Source organism: Etheostoma cragini, chromosome 20 (genome assembly GCF_013103735.1).
Source record: "Etheostoma cragini isolate CJK2018 chromosome 20, CSU_Ecrag_1.0, whole genome shotgun sequence".
Taxonomy (NCBI): Eukaryota; Metazoa; Chordata; class Actinopteri; order Perciformes; family Percidae; genus Etheostoma; species Etheostoma cragini.
In genome coordinates this window covers 16,867,805-16,890,553 of record NC_048426.1, presented here as the reverse complement: position 1 = coordinate 16,890,553, position 22,749 = coordinate 16,867,805, and the positions used below count along the sequence as shown (strand labels likewise).

The following is a 22,749-nucleotide window of genomic DNA, read 5'->3' as shown; positions in this document are numbered from 1 at the left end:
AATTTATGGCAGCACTTTTGGTCGTTGCCAAATAAAAAAGCAACATGACATGGTGGGGAAAGAATATGACATGAAAAGTGGTGTCAAACTGCTTGTGTGCTAGTAAATGTTGTTTTAATAGAATTACATGTTGCTTAATAGTGTACTTGACTTTTGTGTGTGCGCGCATACGTGTCCCTGTGAATGAGAAAACCCCAGCCCCCATTGGAAATCCGTAGAGGAGTGAGGAGCACCTGGCGCTGTCTGTAGTCATAACAAACGACAAGAAGGGATTTAGGCTACATTTGTATTGGTGCCAGCTTGTTACATGCACTCCCTGTTCACATTCTCTCTCTCACTGTATAACCACCGTGTAATGCCGCATTGGCACTCGGCGTGGCTTGCCCTCGCAAGTTAGTTATTTAACTGCACCACTCTGGAATGCCTCGGCTCATCCATGTGTCCCTCATTAGGGTTACGGCCTGGGACGGGCCAGCAGTAATATCCAACACACCTCATCCCATCTGTGAGCTGACCAAGACTGAGATAATGTGGACAGGAGGATGCATTTGGCAAGCCGGAGGCCATAAAGTTAGAGGTTTCTGCAGTGAGAGTTCATTGCTCTCGAGAGACGAGTGTCAGCCCGGTCTGAGCTAAATTAAAGGTGTTAACCGAGGGACAATCAGATGAATTGGGAAATGGGTTAAGGCCAGTTTGTGTAGGCCCACGTCGGTTGTCTTTATTTTTCTCTCATTCCATGAGAATTGTAGGTTAGAAGATTCTTCTACTTTCATGTGATTGACTGTTAAGTACATCACGCGACACCTGCTGTGATGCCTACTCAATGCACATGACCACTTCTTTTTTTACTTTTTAGCTTTTTCCCTTTCCTTTATTGTGTTAAATATTTTTTGTGATTGTAATACCCCATAGTGACTTACCATTTCCAGCAGAAAACACAGTTCACAAACTGCTCCAAACAGCTTTATTTTAATCTAGCCTTTACTTCCGTGAAGAACGTGTGTTACAAAGTGACACACGTTATAATGTTCACCTAGCTGCTGCATGGCACGTAGGGCTGAGCAATTAATTGCATTTGCAATAATATCACGATTTGTTAAAACGCAATTTCCTAATCGCGAAGGCTGCAATTTGGTCACGTGACTCGCAAGAGCAAATAAGTCTGCACTCCGCAGAGAAAGCATCAACGTGGCATGCTAACGCTATGCTTTACCCTGAGCAGATTACTGTCATTCAAAATACTCTTGAGTTGTAGTTTAAAATGTTTACAGCCATTTTAATCAAATGAAGGGTTTTATTCGGGCTTGAGTCCATACATGCAGTCCGTGGACACAGGCACGGAGAACTGAAAGCTTAGTTAGCAATGATTAGCGGTTAGCTCTGGTTATCTAGCTCCGTTATAAAGATGCGGATCTTCATAAATGTGCAGTACAACAAATATGGTGTTTTTAAAAAATAAAACCATGTAAACCTTATCTGATGTAACCTCTAAATGCAATTATGAACCTGAAATATTTACCTGAAATATATGCAGCAACTTTAAAGTTAAAGGGGCGTTATGCAGTTTTTGCCATTTCTGCGCGGTTTTCTAACTTTTTGCTCGCAGGTTTTTCTATAGAGCTCCCCCTACAGCTTGGGAATAGATATTTGGCAGCTCCTATGTTTGATTGTGTCTGATTCCTTTCTCGATCAGTCTGCCGTTTCCTCTTTCTATGTTCCTCCGACAATGCTTTCCTAGCTTCTGCTTCTTTTTGCCGGCTCAGCCATGACAATAGCGTGGAAAAACTCCATCGCTACCTTGTTAGCTGGTTCCTAAATGGGCGTATGTGCGCTGTGCCGTGAAATAATTTGTTACATCGCGAGACCTGATATCACGCAATCTTTCCCGATGCTACTCGCCCGCCCAAAGGTGCAAGGGTGGTTTTTCTGCTCACAGGCGCTAGGGGGCAGGACAACCACCATTCAACCTGAAAAAAGTCATTTAACAATTCCAATGACTCCAAAGCTGTTTAGTTAAGGTAAATAAAGCTAAACAAACTGCATAGTTCCCCTTTAAAGTTTTGCTTTAACCTCAGCCAAAACCTTAATATATCCCATCTAACTGTTTGTGATTAATCATTTCAGCATGTGGCTCCATATGGCCAGCAGGGGATGGGGGGCTACAGCCAGCAGCAGCAGGCAGGGCAGCAGGGAAACCCTCCGTACTTCAGCCCCTCTCAGCAGACCCCTCCAGGTCCGACCCAGAGCCCCTACCTGCAGCCTCGACCACCACCACAACAGGTACACACACACACACACACACTGACACACACACAAAGTACAGTACATGCCATGAGAATGAATGCAAATGATTACCATAACTCAATACATTATATATATTTACATATGAATAAATATATCCGTTACACATAGATGTGCAGCGTATCAGATGTAGCTGATGAAATATCAGCAGGAAAGGTATTTCAGCCAACTCTTTTTTTTTATATATATTTTTGTATTTTAATATTTAAGTGGTGCTGAGATGTGTACGTATGCATGCGTGTATGTGCAAGATAATAGGGTGTGTCAGTTGTCCTACGTGCCCGGTGTATTGGTTTCATTATTAACAAACATTATTCATGAGAGGTATTTAGCATAAACTTTTAAATGTATAAACACATATTGTACATTTGCTGTGCACACAAACACGCCTGTGCAAAAAGAATCCTCAGTACAACAAAAGGCCTGTTGCACAGATTTGGAATAAGACTTGTCTTGCCAAGTTTCAGCATGATGTTCTGTTGAAGTTTTCCGTTGGGAGGCTGGGTTCAAGCAGTTGTTGTTGAGTTGAGTGAAGGCTGCCCATGTGTTTTCCATCCACTCTGCAGCCAGAGGGATCTATCAGCCTGCGTGGAGTGACTCTGGCTAACAGCAGTGCCCTAGATCAGAACAAAACAGAACAAAACTGAGCCGGAGAAAAAAACAATACAAGACGGGAGAGATTACAACAGAAATGAAAAGGAAAGGAATGATCAGACAGAACAGGGAGGGAAAGGAGAAGACAGGATGAAGCAGAACAGGAAAGATGAGTGAAGTAGGAATGCCCCGAGCCATTCTGCAAGATCAGCATCAGGGCTGATAAAGGCATGTTTTAACTCATTGATATTGGCTATATTAGTCCATATCCAATCTTTGTTTGTTTTTTAATTTAAAACAGCAAGTTTGTGATTTCAATACTGAGGAGTATGTATTTACATGAAAAATTCAAATTTTGCTTTCATATCAATACATCAACAATTCAACATTTTAAAAGTTCTTATCTGTACTTTAACCTCAAATACTTACTTTACTTAAAGTAAAAATTGTAGGTAAGGCTTGAAGTGGACCTTGAAGGAGAGGGATTTTGTATGTTTATACACACGGATGATTTGTACCTCTTCCACTATAGAGAAGAATGATCACCGAAAAAAGCCAGCAGTTTTGATAATGATATCCAGACTTACAGGTCATCTCTACAGGACAGATACCAGATACCACATCATTTAGCCCCCCCAAATAAAACTTTAAAGTAGTTTGTTTATGTTCTTTTTTCGCTGTAAAGAAAGTTGTACAGCGTTGATTCTCTGTATGTCTCTGTTCATGTTTTACAAAGGCGAAGCCTGAGCCAGGCCATACAACAATGATAGCGATCTAATCACATCCATGCAAGGTTACTAGTACACAGCTGTTAAAAAATAATGTGTGCGTAAAATGGCCCTGGTAACACACTAGTATTGGGTCGGTACTTAGTATTGGCCGCAAGTTAAGGTATTGAAATCAGTACCGGGGAAGGAAAAGATGCTATTTTAACACCCCTAGACAGAACAAGAAAGAGGTGTATAAAATACATAAAAACATAGCGTAGATCAGGATATTCACAGAAAGGTGCTATGCAGAACCTTTCCCTTTGCAAGTATTTTTATTTTCTAGAATTTAAAGGCATGTAACAGCAGAGGACAACATGGACAGCACTATTATTATTTTTTGAAAGGATCCCTTTTTTGTCCTAGACACCGTATTGTGGCATTAGTAGTTCACAAATGTGAATAGACCTATTTAGCTTCTGCACTAGTTGATGCCATTTGGCAGTGATTTAATTGTATCTGTCTAGGTAGTTATATTGTGATTTACTGAGATTTAGTTAAACCTTCCTTTAGACAGCCTTGCATATTGAGCACACCAAGACAAATAGCCAAGCAAAAAGCCATTGTGAACACAAAAGCCGGTTGTCAAAAAAAGAAGTCGTTAGTCTCAGGATAGTAATTTTCATACTGAGTGAACACTTGAGCCAGCATGCCTTTTGTCTTGCAGTGAAAAAAAGCACTTACTCTTGTTTCCTCACACAAACCGTGCACCCTACTGAACAAACATTATTCACCCTAACTAGGAAAGGCTGAGATCCGTGGCCAGGTTGACATTTTGTGACAGTAATGGTGTGTTTTCATCATCGCTGATGATGTGGCGGCAATTGACCCTCGCTGACATTTACACACCAGGTAGTCCTGACCAAGCACTCTGATTGGCCAAGCCCTGTTTCACCTGTGCTGCTAGGTCCCATATTGGTTGCTATGCCAACTGCTGGGGTGACCATGGAGCTGGTTTCCCTTTGGTTTTCTTTGTTAAGCCTGCACGCCACTTTGGGAAAATGTTTCAATCAGCACACAGGGTTGTTATCACTGCATAAAAGCAGCAATACCTCCAGCATCCACTGCATCAATGTTGCTTCCCGCTGTCTTTACCTTTAATCAAGAAACCATTTCTATGTGTTAAAGCTATATAGAATTTAATGTCACTGCAACACAGCAGGCAATGTGCCGACACCTCCTGATTTATGTCTACTCGCCATCAAACTGTAGACCAACTAAATCCACTATTTCTCCTGACTAATAAGCTCCCAGCTCCCATACTTTTACATTGACATTTCTTTTATACATTTTGGCTTGATGTGGGAAGTGAGCTTTCACAAGAAACCCAGCTATTAATGGACAAGTACAGTAAAAGGACAATCGTTCCAACTAGTAGTCCAATCCATCTGAAACTTAACAGGGTACATGTACAGACTGGGAACATGTAAATGCAAACGTAAAGTTGTAATAGCCTAGATTCCTTGGAACAGAGGTGGGGTTTTGGCACGTCTGTGTATTTTGCACTTGGCTACACCAATTCCATCTTTTGAAACAAATGCAAAATCCAGGTCCAGGCACTCAATTTATTTCAGCAGTTTATGTTCAAGTAATTATGGAAAATACACAGTATTGATTAATAAAAAACATGACATTTTACACAAAACAAAAACAAAACCTCTGCAGTGGCATTAAGACAAAGTTAATTGTCCATCGATTGAGTGAGAGAGAAATTTAGAGAGGGGAAGAAACCAGGAAATACCAGAATACATTTAAATAACAAAGAAACTAGGTCCCTGTCTTTGATTTTGGATCCAAAAGTAAACAATTGAACTTACACAGTGCTGTTAGCCAAGATTACTGATAATATTTGGTGTGCTTTCATTTTTCTGTTCTGAGAGAGTGTGCGTCTTTCTATCAGTTTTTGTATAAGTGTGTCTGTGTGTGTCTGTGTACACTAATCTGCGGAGTGTGCTGCAGCAATTCAGAGCTGTGAAAAGGTCAAACGGTGACCTTTGTCTGTGATTCTGGGCTGAAATGAGACATGATGCAAGCCGCACGGAACGGATTACACACACACACACACACACACACACACACAAACACACAATTATAAGTGCACGCCAGATTAGGATGTCATTGTGGTTTTAACCCTCGTTTTGTGACCCTGCATTACTCTGAGAGAGCCGAGCTGAAAAGTTCTTTATTTTTATCTTCCGGCGCTCTCCGCAGTTCCTTTCCCCCCTCTCCACTCCCATTAACCCTAGTCATAGGACATCCTCCAGTTGATGGAACCATTCCAGCTGCCTTTGACACCAAATTGTCTCTGCAACCAACCACTATTAGCTGGTTTTGTAAGAAATCGAAGTGAAAATGCCGTCTTTCTTTTCTTTTTTGAGCCTATTGCACTGCAGTGACCTCATCTGATAGCGAGGAGCCGAGCAGGCTAAAATGACATTTTTAAGACATCAAGACTGATATGAAAAAATACAAAATGTACAGTATAACATTGCAAAAGGGAAGAATGATTAGATTTTGAAGAAAAATAAATGTGGGTTGTTTGCTGGTAGTTTAATAGAGTGCTATGGTTGTTTGAATAAAAATGATGATTGTCATTGGTAGTTCTCAGAAACACTGTCATAAGAAATAGGCTTTGAAAGGGCTTTTTGACCTCATGCATTACTGTGTTTCTTTGTATCCAAACATGTCACTTTCCACTACACAACATTGAATCAAGGCAACAGAAAATAATTTTTACTTTGTGACAGAAAGATTTAAGCCACTTTTCTGGAAGTACAGTATATTTTAACAGACCCTATAAATACCGTGACCCTAATGTTTCTGGTCTGATTGTTGGATTCCATTACAGCATGAGACAAATCACTTAGAAGGAGAAAATTGGTGCCCTTTCTTCCTCTTCAAAAGATGAAGTGCATGATATTTTGTGACTGTCTAATATTTTCTACCTCATAAAAACGGAAATGAGAGAGCTGTGATTTCAAGAGTTTGGAGATTACTTTTATGGCATGTTTGCTTTATTGGGTAGTATACACTGGAGAGTGACAGGATGTAGAGGGGGTAGAGAGAAAGGAGGTGAAATGCAACATTGGCCTGCTGCCAGACTTAAACTCATAATGTTGTGAGAAGATGGTACTGGCTTTGATCAGCTATTCCATGGAGCATCCACTGTTTAATTTTTTGCCAAGAAACAGTGTTATATTTATGTTTAGAGAGTAATTACCTGCAACAGAATATAGCCCGGCCTTGTTTTTGTACAATGTAAACTGTACGGTGAATATGCCACTGAGTGGTATTTGGTTGTATAGCAGAGTTGTTGGGATTTGACTTCTAGTCTTTGAAGAAGGAAGTCATTCCCTGTGACATTTACTCCCAGTAGTAAAAACCCTTCTATCCACTCTCCTCCGTGAAACTGATCCCACTGGTCCTTTCCTCTGTTGGTCTTAACTATTTCCTCTTCCTCTCTGAGAGTAGGCTCTGGGGAGCGGTGCTGTGGCATAGAAGAGCTCTCAGCTGATCGGAGGAGACAAGCTCACTTTACAGGGACCTACATTGAAGGAAACTGATTCATTGGTTTAGATAAGTGATGTTCATGAGCACAACATCACATGTCCACCATGTGGTGTAAACTAAAAAACTAGGGTGAAAGCTCCTGGGCTGGCAGTTGAAGCTTTCAATACTAATTTACTTTTATTTGGAAAAGACAGTAACTGCTGCCTTTTTGCCATCCTCTGACATACTGTGCATTGTTATATGACAGGATGAAATGTTCAGATCACTGGAACGTTGTAAAATTTAGCTTTGAAACCTGAGCATATTGTTGCTGTCCTGTTTTCTTCAATCTCCAAAACGGCAGAAGAAAAACAGTCCTGTTTTCATCTATGTGACAATGCATTTGTTTTAGATATTTCAATGGGTTTTTAGATGTGTTTGTAAGAAGCAGTGGCATACTTACAGTCCATACATTTAATGCTTCAATTCATTTGAAAAATTCGAAATCCCCAAATTTGGAGATGCATGGTTTTCAATGAACATCAGGGATGTACATTGCATATTGGGATATTATACTTGGTCACATGCTTGTAGATCAAGCGTTAATCCAAAGCACCAGAAATGTAACCTAATTGGCCTTGTGGTAAGATTATTTTGTAAAGTCAAGAATTCCAAAGTCATTCTGTATTCTAATTGCTAATATGTAAAAAAACATGTTTCAGTTTGAATATATAGGGTGTTCATATACTGGCACATCACCTGGCACTTTTACCTTTCTCTTCTTCCAGAGTGTCATTTCCCACTTCCTGTCTGTCACCCCCCCGCCCCCAACCGGCAGCAGCAGCAGGCCCTTTCCCCCACCCTCTGCCACCCCCGCTTTTAATCACACCAGGTTAATTAAAAGGCCGTCGAGCCTTTCTGCGACCTGCCCTCCTGACTTTATTACCCGCCACCCCCCACTGCATACAGTGACTGCCCCTCAATGCACACACACAGACACACTCTAACAGTCTCTCTCTCTCTCTTTCTCATGTCAAAATGGGAGCTCACCTTGGCAATGTGGTGGAGAGATGGAGGGGACGTTGAGGGGACAAGACAGAGGAAATGAGAGGCAGGAAGGAGTGTGTGCGACGCGAGAGTGAATAGGATGTGGTGAGAGTGCAGAGGAAGAGGTGTGTGTGTGTGTGTGTGTGTCACACCCAAAGTTCAATGTCATTAATTGGTCACCATTTGAATATTAAGTGAAGAACTCTGTTAATTAACAGGATAATAAAGTGCTGCTGGCTGGAAGGCGGTAGACAGTAAGAGGGAGGGAGCGAGGGATGGAGGGAGGACAGGCTGCGGAAATGGAGGGCATATGGCGAGAGAGAGGAGGAGGTAGAGAGAGAGTGAGGCTGGTTGCGGGGTGATAAGAGGGAGAGAGAGACGTCCATGGGTAAAGGTCTGGCAGTGGTAATTTGCGGAGAGCCACGTTAATTGTCATAACCTTTTAAATGGCAGAGTTTATCGGAGTCCTCTAAATGTCCCCGCGTATCGCCACGGCAACCCTGGGCCTGCCACACTCCGATTGGCTGCTGCTGACGAGCACTTAAGCTTGATGAGTTTTCAGGCAAAAACTAAATGATAAAATTGAAAGAAAAAGAAATATATATATATATATATATATATATATATATATATATGCTGTATATGTCAGCTAGGTTTTGTATGAGCGTGTGTGTTTGTTTGTGTGATAGTGTGTCTGCATGTGTTTGAGACAATGTTTTTAATTTAGTTTTTTTTTTTTTTTTTACCTCCACGTTGACTGACACTCGCTAATTGCTCGACTAGAAGCGCCACTTTTTTTTCTTCTTCTTTTTTTCCATTTTTTGATTTATGTTTGTTTTTTGTACAGCCGAGCTGTAATTCAAATGCAAATGAACAAGAACGGGAGAGGTGTTTTTGGAACGGTTAGGACAATCATAATGGCTTAGAAAAAAGGGGGCCGGTAGTTAGCGGCACAGCACCCTAGGGGCCTCATTTAACTGCCATTTGTTAGGAAATGTCGCTACATTTGTTCCTGGATACAGACTTCACAGACATAGAGAGAAAGAGAAAACACCAAAAACACGTCAAAGTCGAGCTCGCCAACACACAGCTATTGTTCCTCCGTGCTTTAGCAAAAGTCATGTGGGTGTACACCAGTTTGGGTGGATGTCCTCTTTAACTGTGAGCCAAAGCAATTGAATTGAATGGGCAGATGGGGGGTGTTGGTGATGGGCACTTGCGAAAAGTGTGTGAAGTGAAGATCGTACAAAGACTGCCTCTTATTTGATTAGCTTGTGTTGAGGAATGAAAATGAAAGCCCTGGCAACTCCATCTGCAGCTAACACTGTCAGCTACATCTGACATCATCCCTAAGGGATGGCCTGCCTGTGTGTTTGTCTGTGAATGCACATTACTTTCTGTGTCTGCATGTGTGTTTCTGTTTATGTGGGCAAGAGACTGTGTTAGTGTATGTGTGTCCTGTGTTGGAGCTCTGGTCCTCTCTTGTAGTGTCTTTGTGGTAAAGGTCAGGGGGATTGCTGAGATAGAATCCAATCTGAAGGACACAGCGCTAGAACAGGCCCTGCTACAAATGGACCCATTAAGATGCTTAAGAGGCTACAAACACACACACATACACACACACACACACACAGACCTCACAGGTGAATAGGTATACTTACACACGGGCATCTTTGCATACACATGCACATACATCAACTGTTTCCATTCTAATGTCACCTTTCCTGTGGTGATAATAATAGACTGTGCCCTGGAATAAATGCCCATCATTTACATGCCGTCTAACCAACACACTTATAAAAGACAGTTGCAGAAGACCAAAGTAGGTCTGCCCTATAATATATTTAGCACATTTAGCATATCTGACATAACCAGGATATCACTGCAATGGTTTTCCAAATATTATGGAATGGATCAAAAGATGTAAGTGTCAAGAAAACATGAAAGACAAGCACATCATAATCCAATGTTGATTTGTCATATTTTTCAGAACACGGTGTAGCTCGCTTTCACTGCTGATTGTTGCTTTAATTATGGTTTAGTCAGTCTGATTGGTGTGAGCATGTGTGCGAATCAGCAAGTCTGAACCAATGTGTGTGTGAACGTGGGGTGTTGAATATGGATGTGTGCCCCCCCACATCAGATACAAATGCTGCCTTTAACAGTAATTACCGGTAGAGAGCAGGGCATACACACATAAAGCCTTTAAGATACAACAGGAAGTGTGGCCGGGTTGGCTCAGTTGTTAGAGCAGGATCACATAGATAGAGTCGTACTGCTCGACCCAGTGGCCGCGGGTTCGACTTAAACCTCCGGGCCTTTGCTGCATGTCTCTCCCCCCCTCTCTCCCCCTTTATGTCTTCATCTCTCCTATGGAAATAAAGGCTTAAAATGCCCCCAAAAATAATCTAAAAAAAAAGAAGAATAAAGATACAGCAGGAAACACACTTCCTCACTTCTTGCCTCTTTCTGACCCTACCATCACTTTTTTCCCCCTAGTGACTGACCTAGTATATCTGAGTGGGTATATGTAAGAAAGAGAGTGTGCTTCTCAGGGACTAGCCCAATGGACACCAGAGACTCCCTGTCCTTGAGGTAATGTGGCAGGTGATGCCAAATGCACTGAGGTTCATGTTGTGTGTGTGTGTGTGTGTGTGTGTTGGGTTAGGCAGTGTGTTTAGGGGAGGGGGATTATGGGCCTCTCTCCTAAAGACACGCAATTAAGCTTAATTTTTAATGAATATTAATGGCATTAGCGTGAGATTTTGTGGAGATGTGCATCTGCCAAGGTGCAGGAGAAAAAGGGGGGTGACTAATTCATTTGGTAGTCATGAGGAGAACGGCTGGAGACAGGAAGGGAGAGAGGGTTGGAGAAATTAAGGTGGGATGGGAAGTTAAAGGGGGATGAATGGGGTGATAGGAAAAGAGAGAGTGATGGAGAAGAAGAAATAGATGGGGATGGAGTGTGAGAGATGTGAGGTGTGGAGAAAGGAAAAGATGAATGAGAAGAGGGGATGGACAGAGAGGAAGAAGAGAAAGAAGGAAGTGGAGTGATACAGAGTGAAGGAGCAGTTAATACTGAGAGGAGAGGGGATGTTAAGGGAAGGTAGTAGGGAAAAAAATAAAAATGTGACGTTAATGTAATTAGGACAAAAGGTAGGAAAAGCACAGCCAACACCGATAGACGATATAACAGAGGATATGAGTAAGAGATACTGAGAAAAGTATTTGACCCTTATGATAAAGCGAGAACACAGAAACACTGACATCTGCACATAAAGTTTATAAAAGCAAGATAGCCCAGAGCAGACAAAAGCGCTGGGAGAAAAAGGATTAAAAAGCATGCATGTTAAAATGTTCAAAAAATAAAGCTGAAATATATTGTCCAGTAAGTCTTTTGTTTTTCTCGCTGTTTTAAAAAGAAAAAAGAAAGAAGAAAAAAATGAGATTGAAACAGATGTCAGCCAAAATCAGCTTAACGTAATGGCTATGAATTTTGCTCCTGCAGCTTTCTGTTGTGTCAAGTGGTGGCATCAAATGTGCTTGCTGTCATGACAGTTTTATTGCCTGTTTTCCGAAGCAATCAAACTCACACGAGCAAAGCGAAGCAACATTTCACCTTGCTCCCTGCTTGAATATATAGGTAAAAAGTGTGCGGTGCAACCAACCAAAAAGGCTCAATACAACATTTTTAAATTAGGTGTGCTCCAAAAAAGAAAGGATATGCCAAATTGGTTGTATGTCATACTGTTTGGGACAGCATTGGGGCCTAGATTTCAGTTCCCCTATCATGCTCATTTTTAAGGTCATATTTGTGTTGTGGGTTTCTACTGGAACATGTTTACATGCTTAAATGTTCAGAAAACAAAAAAGTATTCAGTTTCTTCATACTGTCTGTCTGAATATCCTGTCTGAAATGCTCCGTTTAAGTGCCTGCCCCCCTTCTGAAATGCCTAGTCTGGTCTGATTGGTCATCGTTTTCACATCTGCTTTTTTGACGTCTCTGCACTGTCATTGCAGCCGGGGAAAATAACTGTTACGGCACTGTAGCGGCACTTTCTACTTTTATTATAGTGATAATAGTGATAGTGATAGAGTTATTGTGATGGCTTGTTTAAAGACATCGTTCCTGAATACGGACTGTGTGCATTTTGCTGTGGATTGAGCGTTCTGATTTTTTTTACAGTATTTATTTAGCACCTTCACCTGCTTTATAATTAAAAAAAATACATCTAAAGTTTTACAATATGGGACTTAAATAGCTAAAATGCTAGCTCGATGAGGTGTTGTTCCATAGCACAACATTGATTGACCTTTGAACTCCTTCGTTTCTCTTTAACAAAGTCATACTGACACAGTTAAAAAAACGAAACCACAAACCGGACTAAGTTTGAAACAGCACATGCAAGTCTCATATTCCGAAAAAAAAATTCAGCACTCAACATTAACAAGCTTTTGCTTTCCGAACATTTCACACCTACTGTCTGACTTGCGTTCCTTAGTGGCTGGGATTAACATGGTGCTGCGATATTGATTTGCGTCTGCATAAAGCCTCTTCAGCTTTATATATTACACCACATTCAGCAGTCATCTATTCAATCAAATCTAATATTACACTGCCTCTCCACGCAGCTGTCTAATAGCATTTAACTCACAGTTTGATTCCTGCATTCCCTCATGTACTTCAAACGCTTGCCATCAATATCCTTCATTCGTTTCTACTATGCCAAGAAGAAGTCTTTTGAAAAGCGCGGAATGAATGTGCGTGTCTCTGTGTGTGCACGTATATATGTGTGTGTGTGTGTGTGTGAAGACAGGATTAGCTGTGGCCTAAGGCTTAAGGTATGGAGTGGAGTTTATTTTAGAAGCTTCTAAATTAGCTGGGAAATGGGATTTTGAGACAATGGACTGGAAAAAACTCAAATGAAAGGATGCTCTCGCAGCACTCCTTCATTTGCCTCTGATGTTCTCTTACACTTGCTTTTTCTAGTCTTTTTTCACCGTTGGTTCTCTCTCTTTATTTCCTCTCTCTCTCTCTCTCTCCCTCCCTCAGTGCTTTCCTACCTTCTCCTTATCCCCTTAGCTATCTCGTTTGCATCTCACCTTCTGTATTTCTCTGTCAGCATCTTCCCTCCCTCCTCCCAGTCTCTGTTTCTATCTCTATCACCCTCTGTCCATATTACAGTTGACACTGGTGATGTAAGAACATGAGTATAAACAGTAGCATGAGGCTAACTTAATTTTGACCCAAACAAAATGGGTATCCCCTCAAGTAAACACACACACACACACACACACACACACACACACACACACACACACACACACTCACTTACTTCCATGCCTGAGTAAATATTGGACTTAGGGCTGCAGCCACTCTTCTGTTCTAATTTCAACTCTCAGTCTATGTGTGCATTATTACCATTTTCTTTTTTAATCAGTGAACTAAAGTGTGTGTGTGTGTGTGTGTGTGTGTGTGCAATGAACACATTTGTTCATCTATAAGAAAGCCACCACTCATTTCCTGGCCTCTCTTCTTCTTCTCCTCCCGCCCCTCTTCTCTCCTTCCCCGGGCCGTTATTTACCTGTGGAAGTGTATTTGTGTCTATGATGGGTATCTCCTCCAAACGAAGCACTTCAGACCATGTAATTAAAACCTGACGTTTGGCATGCGTCCAGGTGTTGTTTTTGGTTTTAGGATTGGAATAAGAGAGCTATTGCGGCAAGATTAGGGCTCAAAGTTCCATTTATTTGGCTGACTATTTTCACTGTTTAGTTTTTGAAAAAACAACGTATTTATTCAGAAAATCTAATAGAAATCCAAATTTCTTTTACAAGAAACCTGAAAATAAGTCACATAAGACAATTTAGTCCCATAAGTGTCATTATACACACCAACACACTAGCTATTACAAGCACACATATTATTTAGAATATCAGCAGGTAGAAATGAGGAATTTGTTTTTGTACTTGTTTCACATCTTAAACATCCTTGCTTTTTTCACTTACTGTGAACACCAAACCTTATATTTAATTAAATCAATGAAAAAATAAATCACCTGATTTACAAAATTCTTACAACAAGTATCTGTTTGAAAATAATGACCATATCAATACATCAATAAAACTTTCATTTAGTTTCTTTTTTGCCCAAATCCAGTTGCTTTAACTTAACGAAAAACTGTGCACTAGTAGAACTATCTGCTTCATGTTTTGGCCCACATATCAACAACAAATATTTTATATCCACAAATTGTGGACACAGGACACTCCCATAATGCCAATGTTCCTTTAATTTTTAATGTTGCTAACTTGCTATTATTCTCCGTCTATTAGCTGAGAAAACAAAAATAATTAAAATGGTTTATCATAAATTAGTTGAGGGTTCATTGAATAAAAATGATCCTTATTGAAACATATGAGGCAGATATCGTTGGAACATATATAGGGACCTTACATTGAACAACAAAACTGAAGGACCAGATTTAAGAGAACTACACAAGGGAGACAGTAAATCAGTGGGTGAAGCATGACAATCCCAATTCAAGGGTAAAGAGTTCACTTCATGACAAGAATGTATTTTAAGTAAGTGTCCACCACAGCCTACATAGATAAAATAATACCATTTCAGGAATCATTTGGGTATTTAACATTTTCTATATTTTAAGAATTAGTCCTTCAGTCATTTAATTGGCTAATAATTGAAATGTGATTTAAATGGACTACGATAGGGCATTTAAGGTCATTAAATTATAATGGATGAATGAATACATTATCTGTTTGTCTATGTGTGTGCACATCTGCTGCTGCAGCATGCAAATCTGACTTTACATGTAACGTATGGAGTGTATAAAACATATATCAGATTTCATAAAGAATGCACAAAAGTACTGAATTGGTACCGTATCAGTTACCCTGGAAGTAAAAATTACGACCCATTTAATGCTTTAATGATAGATCCATTTCACATGATACATCTCTTGCTGTGAAGGATAATCTTCAGCTATAAAATTATAACACCTAGCTGACAGGAATATTGCCCACCTACTACAGTATAATCACACAACAGATAAGAAATCAAACTGTGGGAAAAAATGGAATTTAAAGGTAAAAACCTGAACGCACCGTGTGTGTGTGTGTGTTGGTGTGTGTGTGCGCGCGTGCGCGCATGCAGTACATCATAAATGTGTGGCTGTGTGTGTACGTATGTTGTGTGTTCAAGCACTCACGTGTGATCTCTTGCCGCGTCTCACCGATCAGTTATCACTAATCCTTCCACACAGAGCTCTTTAACAAGTTGCCATTGTGGTGCAGACGCTTAACATGATGGAAGAACGACCTCCGCGGTGAATAAAAAGAAGAGGGAGAGGGAAGGAGGGAGAGGGAGAGGGCAACACCTCCGACAATGGGGAGAAAATTGGTTTACACTAGATAGGCTTGTGATTATAGAGGAAAAGAAAATGACTTAGTTTGAACAATAGGACTTTGTGTGTGTGTGTGTGTGTGTGTGTGTGTGTGTGTGTGTGTGTGTGTGTGTGTGCGCGCGCAAGTTTTTTTATTTTTTATTCGAGGATTAGTGGGTGGTTAGGCCGGGATTAGTTTAAAATGAATTGGTGTATGGTGTACTCATGTTTGGATGTCTTTTCAGTCTAAATGTACTTTATCTCTTTGTGTGTGAGTGTGTGTCTGTGCGTGCGTGTGCCTGCGTATGTGTGTGCATTTCCTTGTGCAAAATGCCTCTTTGTGTTGTGACTAGATCTAACTGGGAATCAGAGTCTTAATTACAGCCCTATCAGTCCAACTCATTCTCTCAATCTCTGTCACACACATTTAGACAATTTTCATCATAAGTGAAGGGTTGTTGACATAACTAGTGTTTAGCAGGAGACGTAATGGTTCAATGCAACGGATACCACACCTTTGAGTCATTGTCATTACAAATATATGGAAGAACAAAGAATCTACAAAATTTTTTGACAATTTTGTCACGCACATATACATAAATGTACTTATGTTAAAAGCAAGAATCCTTCAAATTTCTTTATCAGAGACAAATATGACCTGCATTCAGTTATTTATTTATTAGTTAAAATATAGAAACACAACAACTTATTGGGACTTTAGCTTATTCACCGAATTCCGCAGAGTTAGATAAGTTCATACATACCCTTCTCATCTCCTTGCGTGTTGAAACTTTGTCTGACGCCCCCACCGCTCCCCTAGCTTAATACAGATGCTAGCAGCACCTGATGAGCCCCGTGGTGAAGAGCAGAGAGTAACAGCGGGTGTTACGCTAATCACTCCGCCCAAGTAGCAGTACTCCGGCTTCTGTGAATAGTTCCCAGTATGTATACGGTTAAAAGGTGGCTGTGTCTAATGTGGCCTTTTTATTTGTACACACTTTGACTATACAAATCACAACATGTAAATAGGAACATGTTGGCGTTATTTTGTCACTTATGTGGGAGCAGTAGGCTAGATGGATCCGGTTACCTCCATCATCTTTTGTAAGCTAGGGTAGCGGTGGGCGCGTCAGACAGAGTTACGGCACGCACGGAGATGAGAGGGGTATGTTTGAACTTATCTAGCTTTGCGGGATACGATGAATAAACTAAAGTCCTATTAAGTCGGCATGTTCCTTTAACATGATGATAGACAAAGACAAAAAAAAACAATGTTTAAAAAGTTACTCAAGCCCTTTATATTGCATTATATTCTGGACTTTTCCTCTCATAACTGCCAAAACACATGTTATACAGTTTTTTTAATACCCTAATTTAGAATCCCCTTCAGAGCTCAAAAATATTGGCAAGATACTGTCAAATAAATCCTTTTAACGTATCAATCCTAGATGTACTGTAAATGATTCTCAGTGTTTCTCTCACTGTTTTTATTTCTAGGAAGCCCAGCCGGAGACGTACAGCTCCAGGGGTCCCCCCCCAGGGAACTCCGGGAAAGCCAACAATGAGGATGGCGTCTCCCAGGACCGCCCGTCCAGTCTGCCGGTTAGTGACTGACAGTTCTGTTGACCCATTAAGTATCACCGAATTTGATACATACAGAATTACACATTAGGAAAAATATTCTGTGTGTGTGTGTGTGTGTGTGTGAGACCCATCATCAAGCCTCAACCTCCACTTCCTGTATTTTCCAGTTTACTGTTACATTTAGTTGTAAGCTTTTCTGTCCAATCAGATGTCTTTGTTCATCCTGTGCAATGCCTCTTTGTCTCATGTACCATGGGAGACATGGATTTGACTGCTGATTTCAGAGCTTATGTCAGTGTTTTGACTGGCGTCCATTCCGAAGGCAAAAAAGGCCATATGCGTCAGCACGTGGTCTAAGCATCATGTACTCACTCACACATACACCCACGTGCACAGAAAAGCATATGCACGGACACAAGCATTCTTGCTAATGCACACAGTCCCACATGCAAAGCCACACGCATTTGTCATTTGGGCGGACAAAAAATCGTTGAGCAGGTTGACTGGAGGAGGAATGGAGAAGGAATGATGAGGCAATGCTGATCCATGAGGGGTGAGAGATGTGGGCTGCTCCAGTTTTTGGGCTAAACTAATCGGGTTCTACTCTATCATTTCTCCCCTTACAGCTCTTCGGCACTTTCAAGAAGAGAATAAATAGACATTTGCAAATGATCGCAAATATTGGCACTGCTTGAGGTGTGTGCCGTTTAATTTACCAGATACTTTGGAACTGCCTCAGGAGTGGAGGAAAAAACTGCAAGGAAGGAAATAAAGTGTCTGAACTCAAATGAAGCCATACTATTTTCCATAGACGTTTAAAGTTTTTAGCCAGTCTGTTTTCCAAGTGATCACACTACAATTTAATATTTATTCTTTGGACAACAAAACAATATTTACTGATATCACAAAGTCTGTGATTCAGTGCAGGGGCCTGCAACCGATTCATAGGCCCATTTAACACAGTCAGTTACCTTTTATACAAATTTACAAAAAGTAACTAATATAGGATTTGACAATGTTGTTACTAAGATCTTCCAGACCTAAATAAATATTAAAGATTTTTTAAAGATGACAATATGTATCGATATTTTTACTTGGTGTTTATAATATCGACTCACTGATGTTGAATCGAAATTTCCATCCAGACCGATGTATTGTTACACCTCGAATTCCCACGGCTCTTCAGCTTGCACACACATAATCACACACTAATAGTACGTTTCTTAATATTTCTTACTTTCATTTTCAATCTTCCCCACGTACCCCCACTTCCCTTTTCCTTCTGTCTGTCCCTCTAAAGTAGCATCATAAAAGCTTTTTTTTTCTCCCTTGTGCTATAATGACAAAATGGCCTTGATGCGTCAGTGTGCGAATCTTTAGCAAGAGAGTAAGGCAAGGCGAGGAGAGGACGATCTATTTGAACCACCACCGATATCACCCCGTATTCCCTCACCACTTTAATCCTGCCGTTTTACCCCTTGGGTTCTCCATGTGTTTTCACATCCCATCCATAGCGCATGGCTCGTCGAGATCCTAATCGCCGGTTTTGATGAGAGAGAGACACAGAGAGATGGATGGATAGATAGAAGAGGAAAGAGAGGGAGAGAAGCAGAGAGAAATTGCTTGGCGTTTGCTAGGCTCTTCCAGCAAACTGTCATTCTGCTTTTTGTCTCCCTCTCTCTTTCTCACTCTATCGCCAGCGTTTGATGTCAGATCTAAAGCTGCTGTCATCTCTTTTTTTCCGTTTTCTCTCTGTCAGGAGGGAGGGAGCGTGGGTCGGCAAAGTGTCATGTTGTTGTTTTGGGACGAGTTAGCTGTGGGATGTGGCGGGATTTTTGAAGGGAGACCAAAGGAAGAAAGTGCTTTTGTAACTTATCACAAATGCAAGTCACAGTGCCCCAGGAGTCTTTTAAAATGAAATGTATTGGAGATACAGCATGCCTTTTATTCCATATCATTGTACAGTATCTGTGTTGTAAACGCTACTGTTAACAAAAGCAAAAAATTGCCTCGCCTCTTTGTGTCAGCAGTTACTTTAATGTTTACCAGCAGCACTTTCAGTGTATCATTTTTAACTGACCAGGCATTCAATATTGGCTTAACATCGCCTTCCTCTTAGAGTATATTATCCTCTTCAAACTTGCTTTGGGCTAGCTGAGCCTGTTCTTCCAGTTCCACACAATAGTGAAGTCATGAGCCAGAGCAAAGATCATCAATTAAGAAGATGAACAACTTGATAGTGAAAACACAACAATAACACAGAAAGGTAAATGTAAGCTAAAGGTGAAACCAACAGTTCTTTTTTGGTTTTGGTTTGAACTTTATGTTAAAACCAAAAACGTCTTAAATAGTTTATATTTCTAACAAAAAAGCCTTTTTTTTTCATCTTATCTGTTAATTTGCAGAGATGTTTGTGGTTCATAAAAATAGAGTAGGAGTGAGAGCTCTGTGTCTATCTCCCTCAGCTATTTGCATCTTTTGCCTAACATCGCTTAACTGGTTAAGCCCGACATCCAACAATCCCCTTTCAAACCCCACCGCCACCCCTGTTCCAGTCACTACATGTTCCCTGCTCTCCGGCGCTCCCCTGACAGCCTGCCAAGCTGCCGCACAGCCTTCCATCCTCTGGGACATGGGAGAGGATGGCCAGCCATGTGGAAAGACAGAGAGAGCGGGGGGGGGGACGAGTGCAGGATGAGAATGAGTAAGAGAGAGAGAGGGCGTGAAGCGGTGAAGTGAAACGTGGTTATCTTTTTGTCACTTGTTCAGGGTGAGGGATGTTGAATTCAGGCTATGGGGTACTGCCAGCGACATGTTATGCACACTAGCACACACACACACACACACACACAAATAGACACACATGGAGAAAAATATTTTTGCATGTCTTTCAGTGCTCATTTGTCTCTCCTTGACTTATTTTCCATTAGACCAAAGGGAAAATTCAGAAACGCTATCTCTTCCTCGCTGTCTTTTCTTTCTCACTCCTGTCCACCTTGCCCTCCTTTGTTATTCCAAGTGTTAGGTCATGAATGATTGACAGGGCACAGCTGGAGAGGCCTGCTCCCTTCCCTTCCCCTATCTCTCTCACTACATCCACACTCACACCTCATACAGACCTCTTTGGCTCACAAACACACACGCATTACACACTTTGATACACATTCTGTCCTCCGTGAGGCATTTTCACACACACAGTGTATGTGCTCTATCGGAGCATGTCAGTCAGGCTGCCTATACAGTATATGCTCTCACTCAGGCTCTCCTCTCTGCTGTGTTTTATTTTAGAGTCCCCATGCAGGCAGACAGGCCAGCAGGCAGCACAGAGTAATGTCACCCAGCAGGGTAAGATTCAGCCTCCACAGTAGTGCACACAGGGGGGAGGAGAGGAGAGGAAAAAAGGAGGCATAGCTAGACAAGAAAGCAAAGAAATGCAAGGGAGAGGAACAGGGCAGAAAGTATGTGACGGGGGAGAGAGGGAAGGAGGTAAAGTACAAAAGAGTAAAAACAGGAAGGCACTCGTGGAAAGAAAAAATATATCTTGTATTGGTTTGGACATGGTTTAAAATATACAAAATGACATACTGTAGATGCAAACCATTCAGCATATATTTTAAGAGACCATTAGAACACTGACAAAATGCATTAGCCGTCACACAGAGTAAGTTTTCTCTGTAGGAATATGATTACGATTTGTATGTATACTTCTAATATATATCTTGCAGCATGTGGAGAGAAAAACGGAGGGTAGGAGGGGGAGAGAGGGAGACTCTGAGACGAGATGTTCTTTGGACCCTGTTTCCTATTCTTAGAACAGACAACAGCACTGAAGGCCACAGCAGCTCCCTGCCACTGCTATGAACACATTGCGGCTCTGAGAATAGGACAGCTAGTCTGAAGCTAGTTTCACACTCTGAGGTGCTTCTGGTCACGCCAGTCTTAAACCTGTAGACCTTTTCGCTCAAATATGAGTGAGAGTGATTGATTCATTGTCCCATCAGTGTTGGCAGACCCTATGTGCTCCACAGGATTCCATAATTTACCATATGATTTGAGTTTTTTGTATCAAACTTGCACTATTTCTCACAATGACACTCACACACTTCTTAAATTTTCTACCGCATGCACACATAATACGTGTTTGCACCTCTGCTCTGTTTCACCGCAGACCCAGATATCATGACACAGCGAGTCAGAGGACCCTTGCTTCATCTAAAATGCAGACAGGCTATTTTTCCGCTTGTATGCCAGCCTGTTTTCATTTGCTCCTCATGAATCATTTAGCGTGCACACACAGTTTCATGTACACGCGTAGTTTTTTGATCCTCAAGAGCCGGGAACATGTGTTTTTGCTGGGGCCTTACCATTTATTCCCCAACAGCTTAAAAACACTGACACACAGGAAGTGGAATTGATCTTTGGTTAAAACATCTTTCATCTGTACACATCTTCAGCATTGTTTCTAACCTTGAGAATTCACTTGGCATCATATCGGACACCATATTTGTAGCCACTGTTGTTTTAATTATGCAGTTGCTCAGTATTTGTAGCTTGGTTTTTAATATTTTAGCAACTTAAATGTCTGTAAAGCCTTGAGAGGAATAAGCATTGGGATTCAGTTGCACTACAGGTCTACAGGTCCAGTTTGAAACGATGACTACCTGAAAAGACACCAGCAATTAGTTGGAAGACAGGGTAGGGTAAGTTTGAACCGCCATGTTGCATCTGCACTGCTGAAGTGTCAGTACCAGCACTCCTCTGCAACTTTATCTCATCCCCTGTGGAGCAGGGACACACCAAAAGAAAATTCCTCTATGGGAATCAATAAAGTAATTTTTCCCTAAAGGCTTTTAGTTGTTACTTACGGCAAAATTTGACGGCTTCACACTGTTGTATCTACTGGGAGTCATTTTGGACAATGTAGGTTTTTTGTAGCAATCCAATTTTTTTTTAAAAACATATTTAAGAAATAAGTAGTGACTATTACAAACAATACACTGAAACAAAAACGTGTCCCAGGACAAACAAAAAAATAATGATATATATACATTTTTACAAATAATTAAACAGAGGAAAGATGGGAGGGAGGGAGAAAAACAACACACACAGAAACAGACACACACAGACAGGCACAAGACAAGGGACCAGACACCTGCGCAAGTTAGAGGTCCGGACCTCACAGAGTCTGGACAGTGTAGGTTGTTAAAGCAAACTGGTAACACAAGGTTAAGCAGCAGTGGTACAGCGGGAGGGGGGAAGCTCTGCGGCTGCAGAACAGGCCATGTTTATACCCATCCACCCCTGACAGGCTGGCTGACTGAAGCCCAGCACAGCAAGAGAGTGAAGAAACTGCATGTGTGCACACAGTCTGTCCGTGCACTACTCTTACACACTTACCTACCCCTATGCTTACACATGCGTGTGTGACAGGGTTTATGATTTGAGAGTGAGGGGGGAAATGGAGAGGGATGAACTTGGTTAAGAAAACACCAGTCCGATTCCACTGGCGCCTCTCCTACAGATGAGAAGAGACAGAGGGGGGGGATAAGACAGGAGAGAGGGAG

The 22,749-nt window shown here is 41.3% G+C and overlaps 1 protein-coding gene and 1 long non-coding RNA gene across 5 annotated transcripts in view; one reads left to right on the top strand and one right to left on the bottom strand.

Moving 5' to 3' along the window:
• Positions 1–22,749, top strand: part of LOC117935707 (AT-rich interactive domain-containing protein 1B-like) — a 201,893-nt gene that overhangs the window by 75,511 nt on the left and 103,633 nt on the right. For all 4 annotated transcript variants that reach the window (XM_034858102.1, XM_034858100.1, XM_034858099.1 and 1 more), the window contains 2 exons: positions 2,125–2,280; positions 17,099–17,203. In XM_034858102.1, the coding sequence (XP_034713993.1) occupies positions 2,125–2,280; positions 17,099–17,203 (261 nt within the window). The remainder of the gene's footprint in view (positions 1–2,124; positions 2,281–17,098; positions 17,204–22,749) is intronic.
• The window catches only part of LOC117935738, a 22,800-nt gene continuing 1,503 nt past the window's right edge, over positions 1,453–22,749 (bottom strand). Inside the window, exon 2 of the long non-coding RNA XR_004654817.1 lies at positions 1,453–1,506. This is a non-coding gene — a long non-coding RNA (uncharacterized LOC117935738). The remainder of the gene's footprint in view (positions 1,507–22,749) is intronic.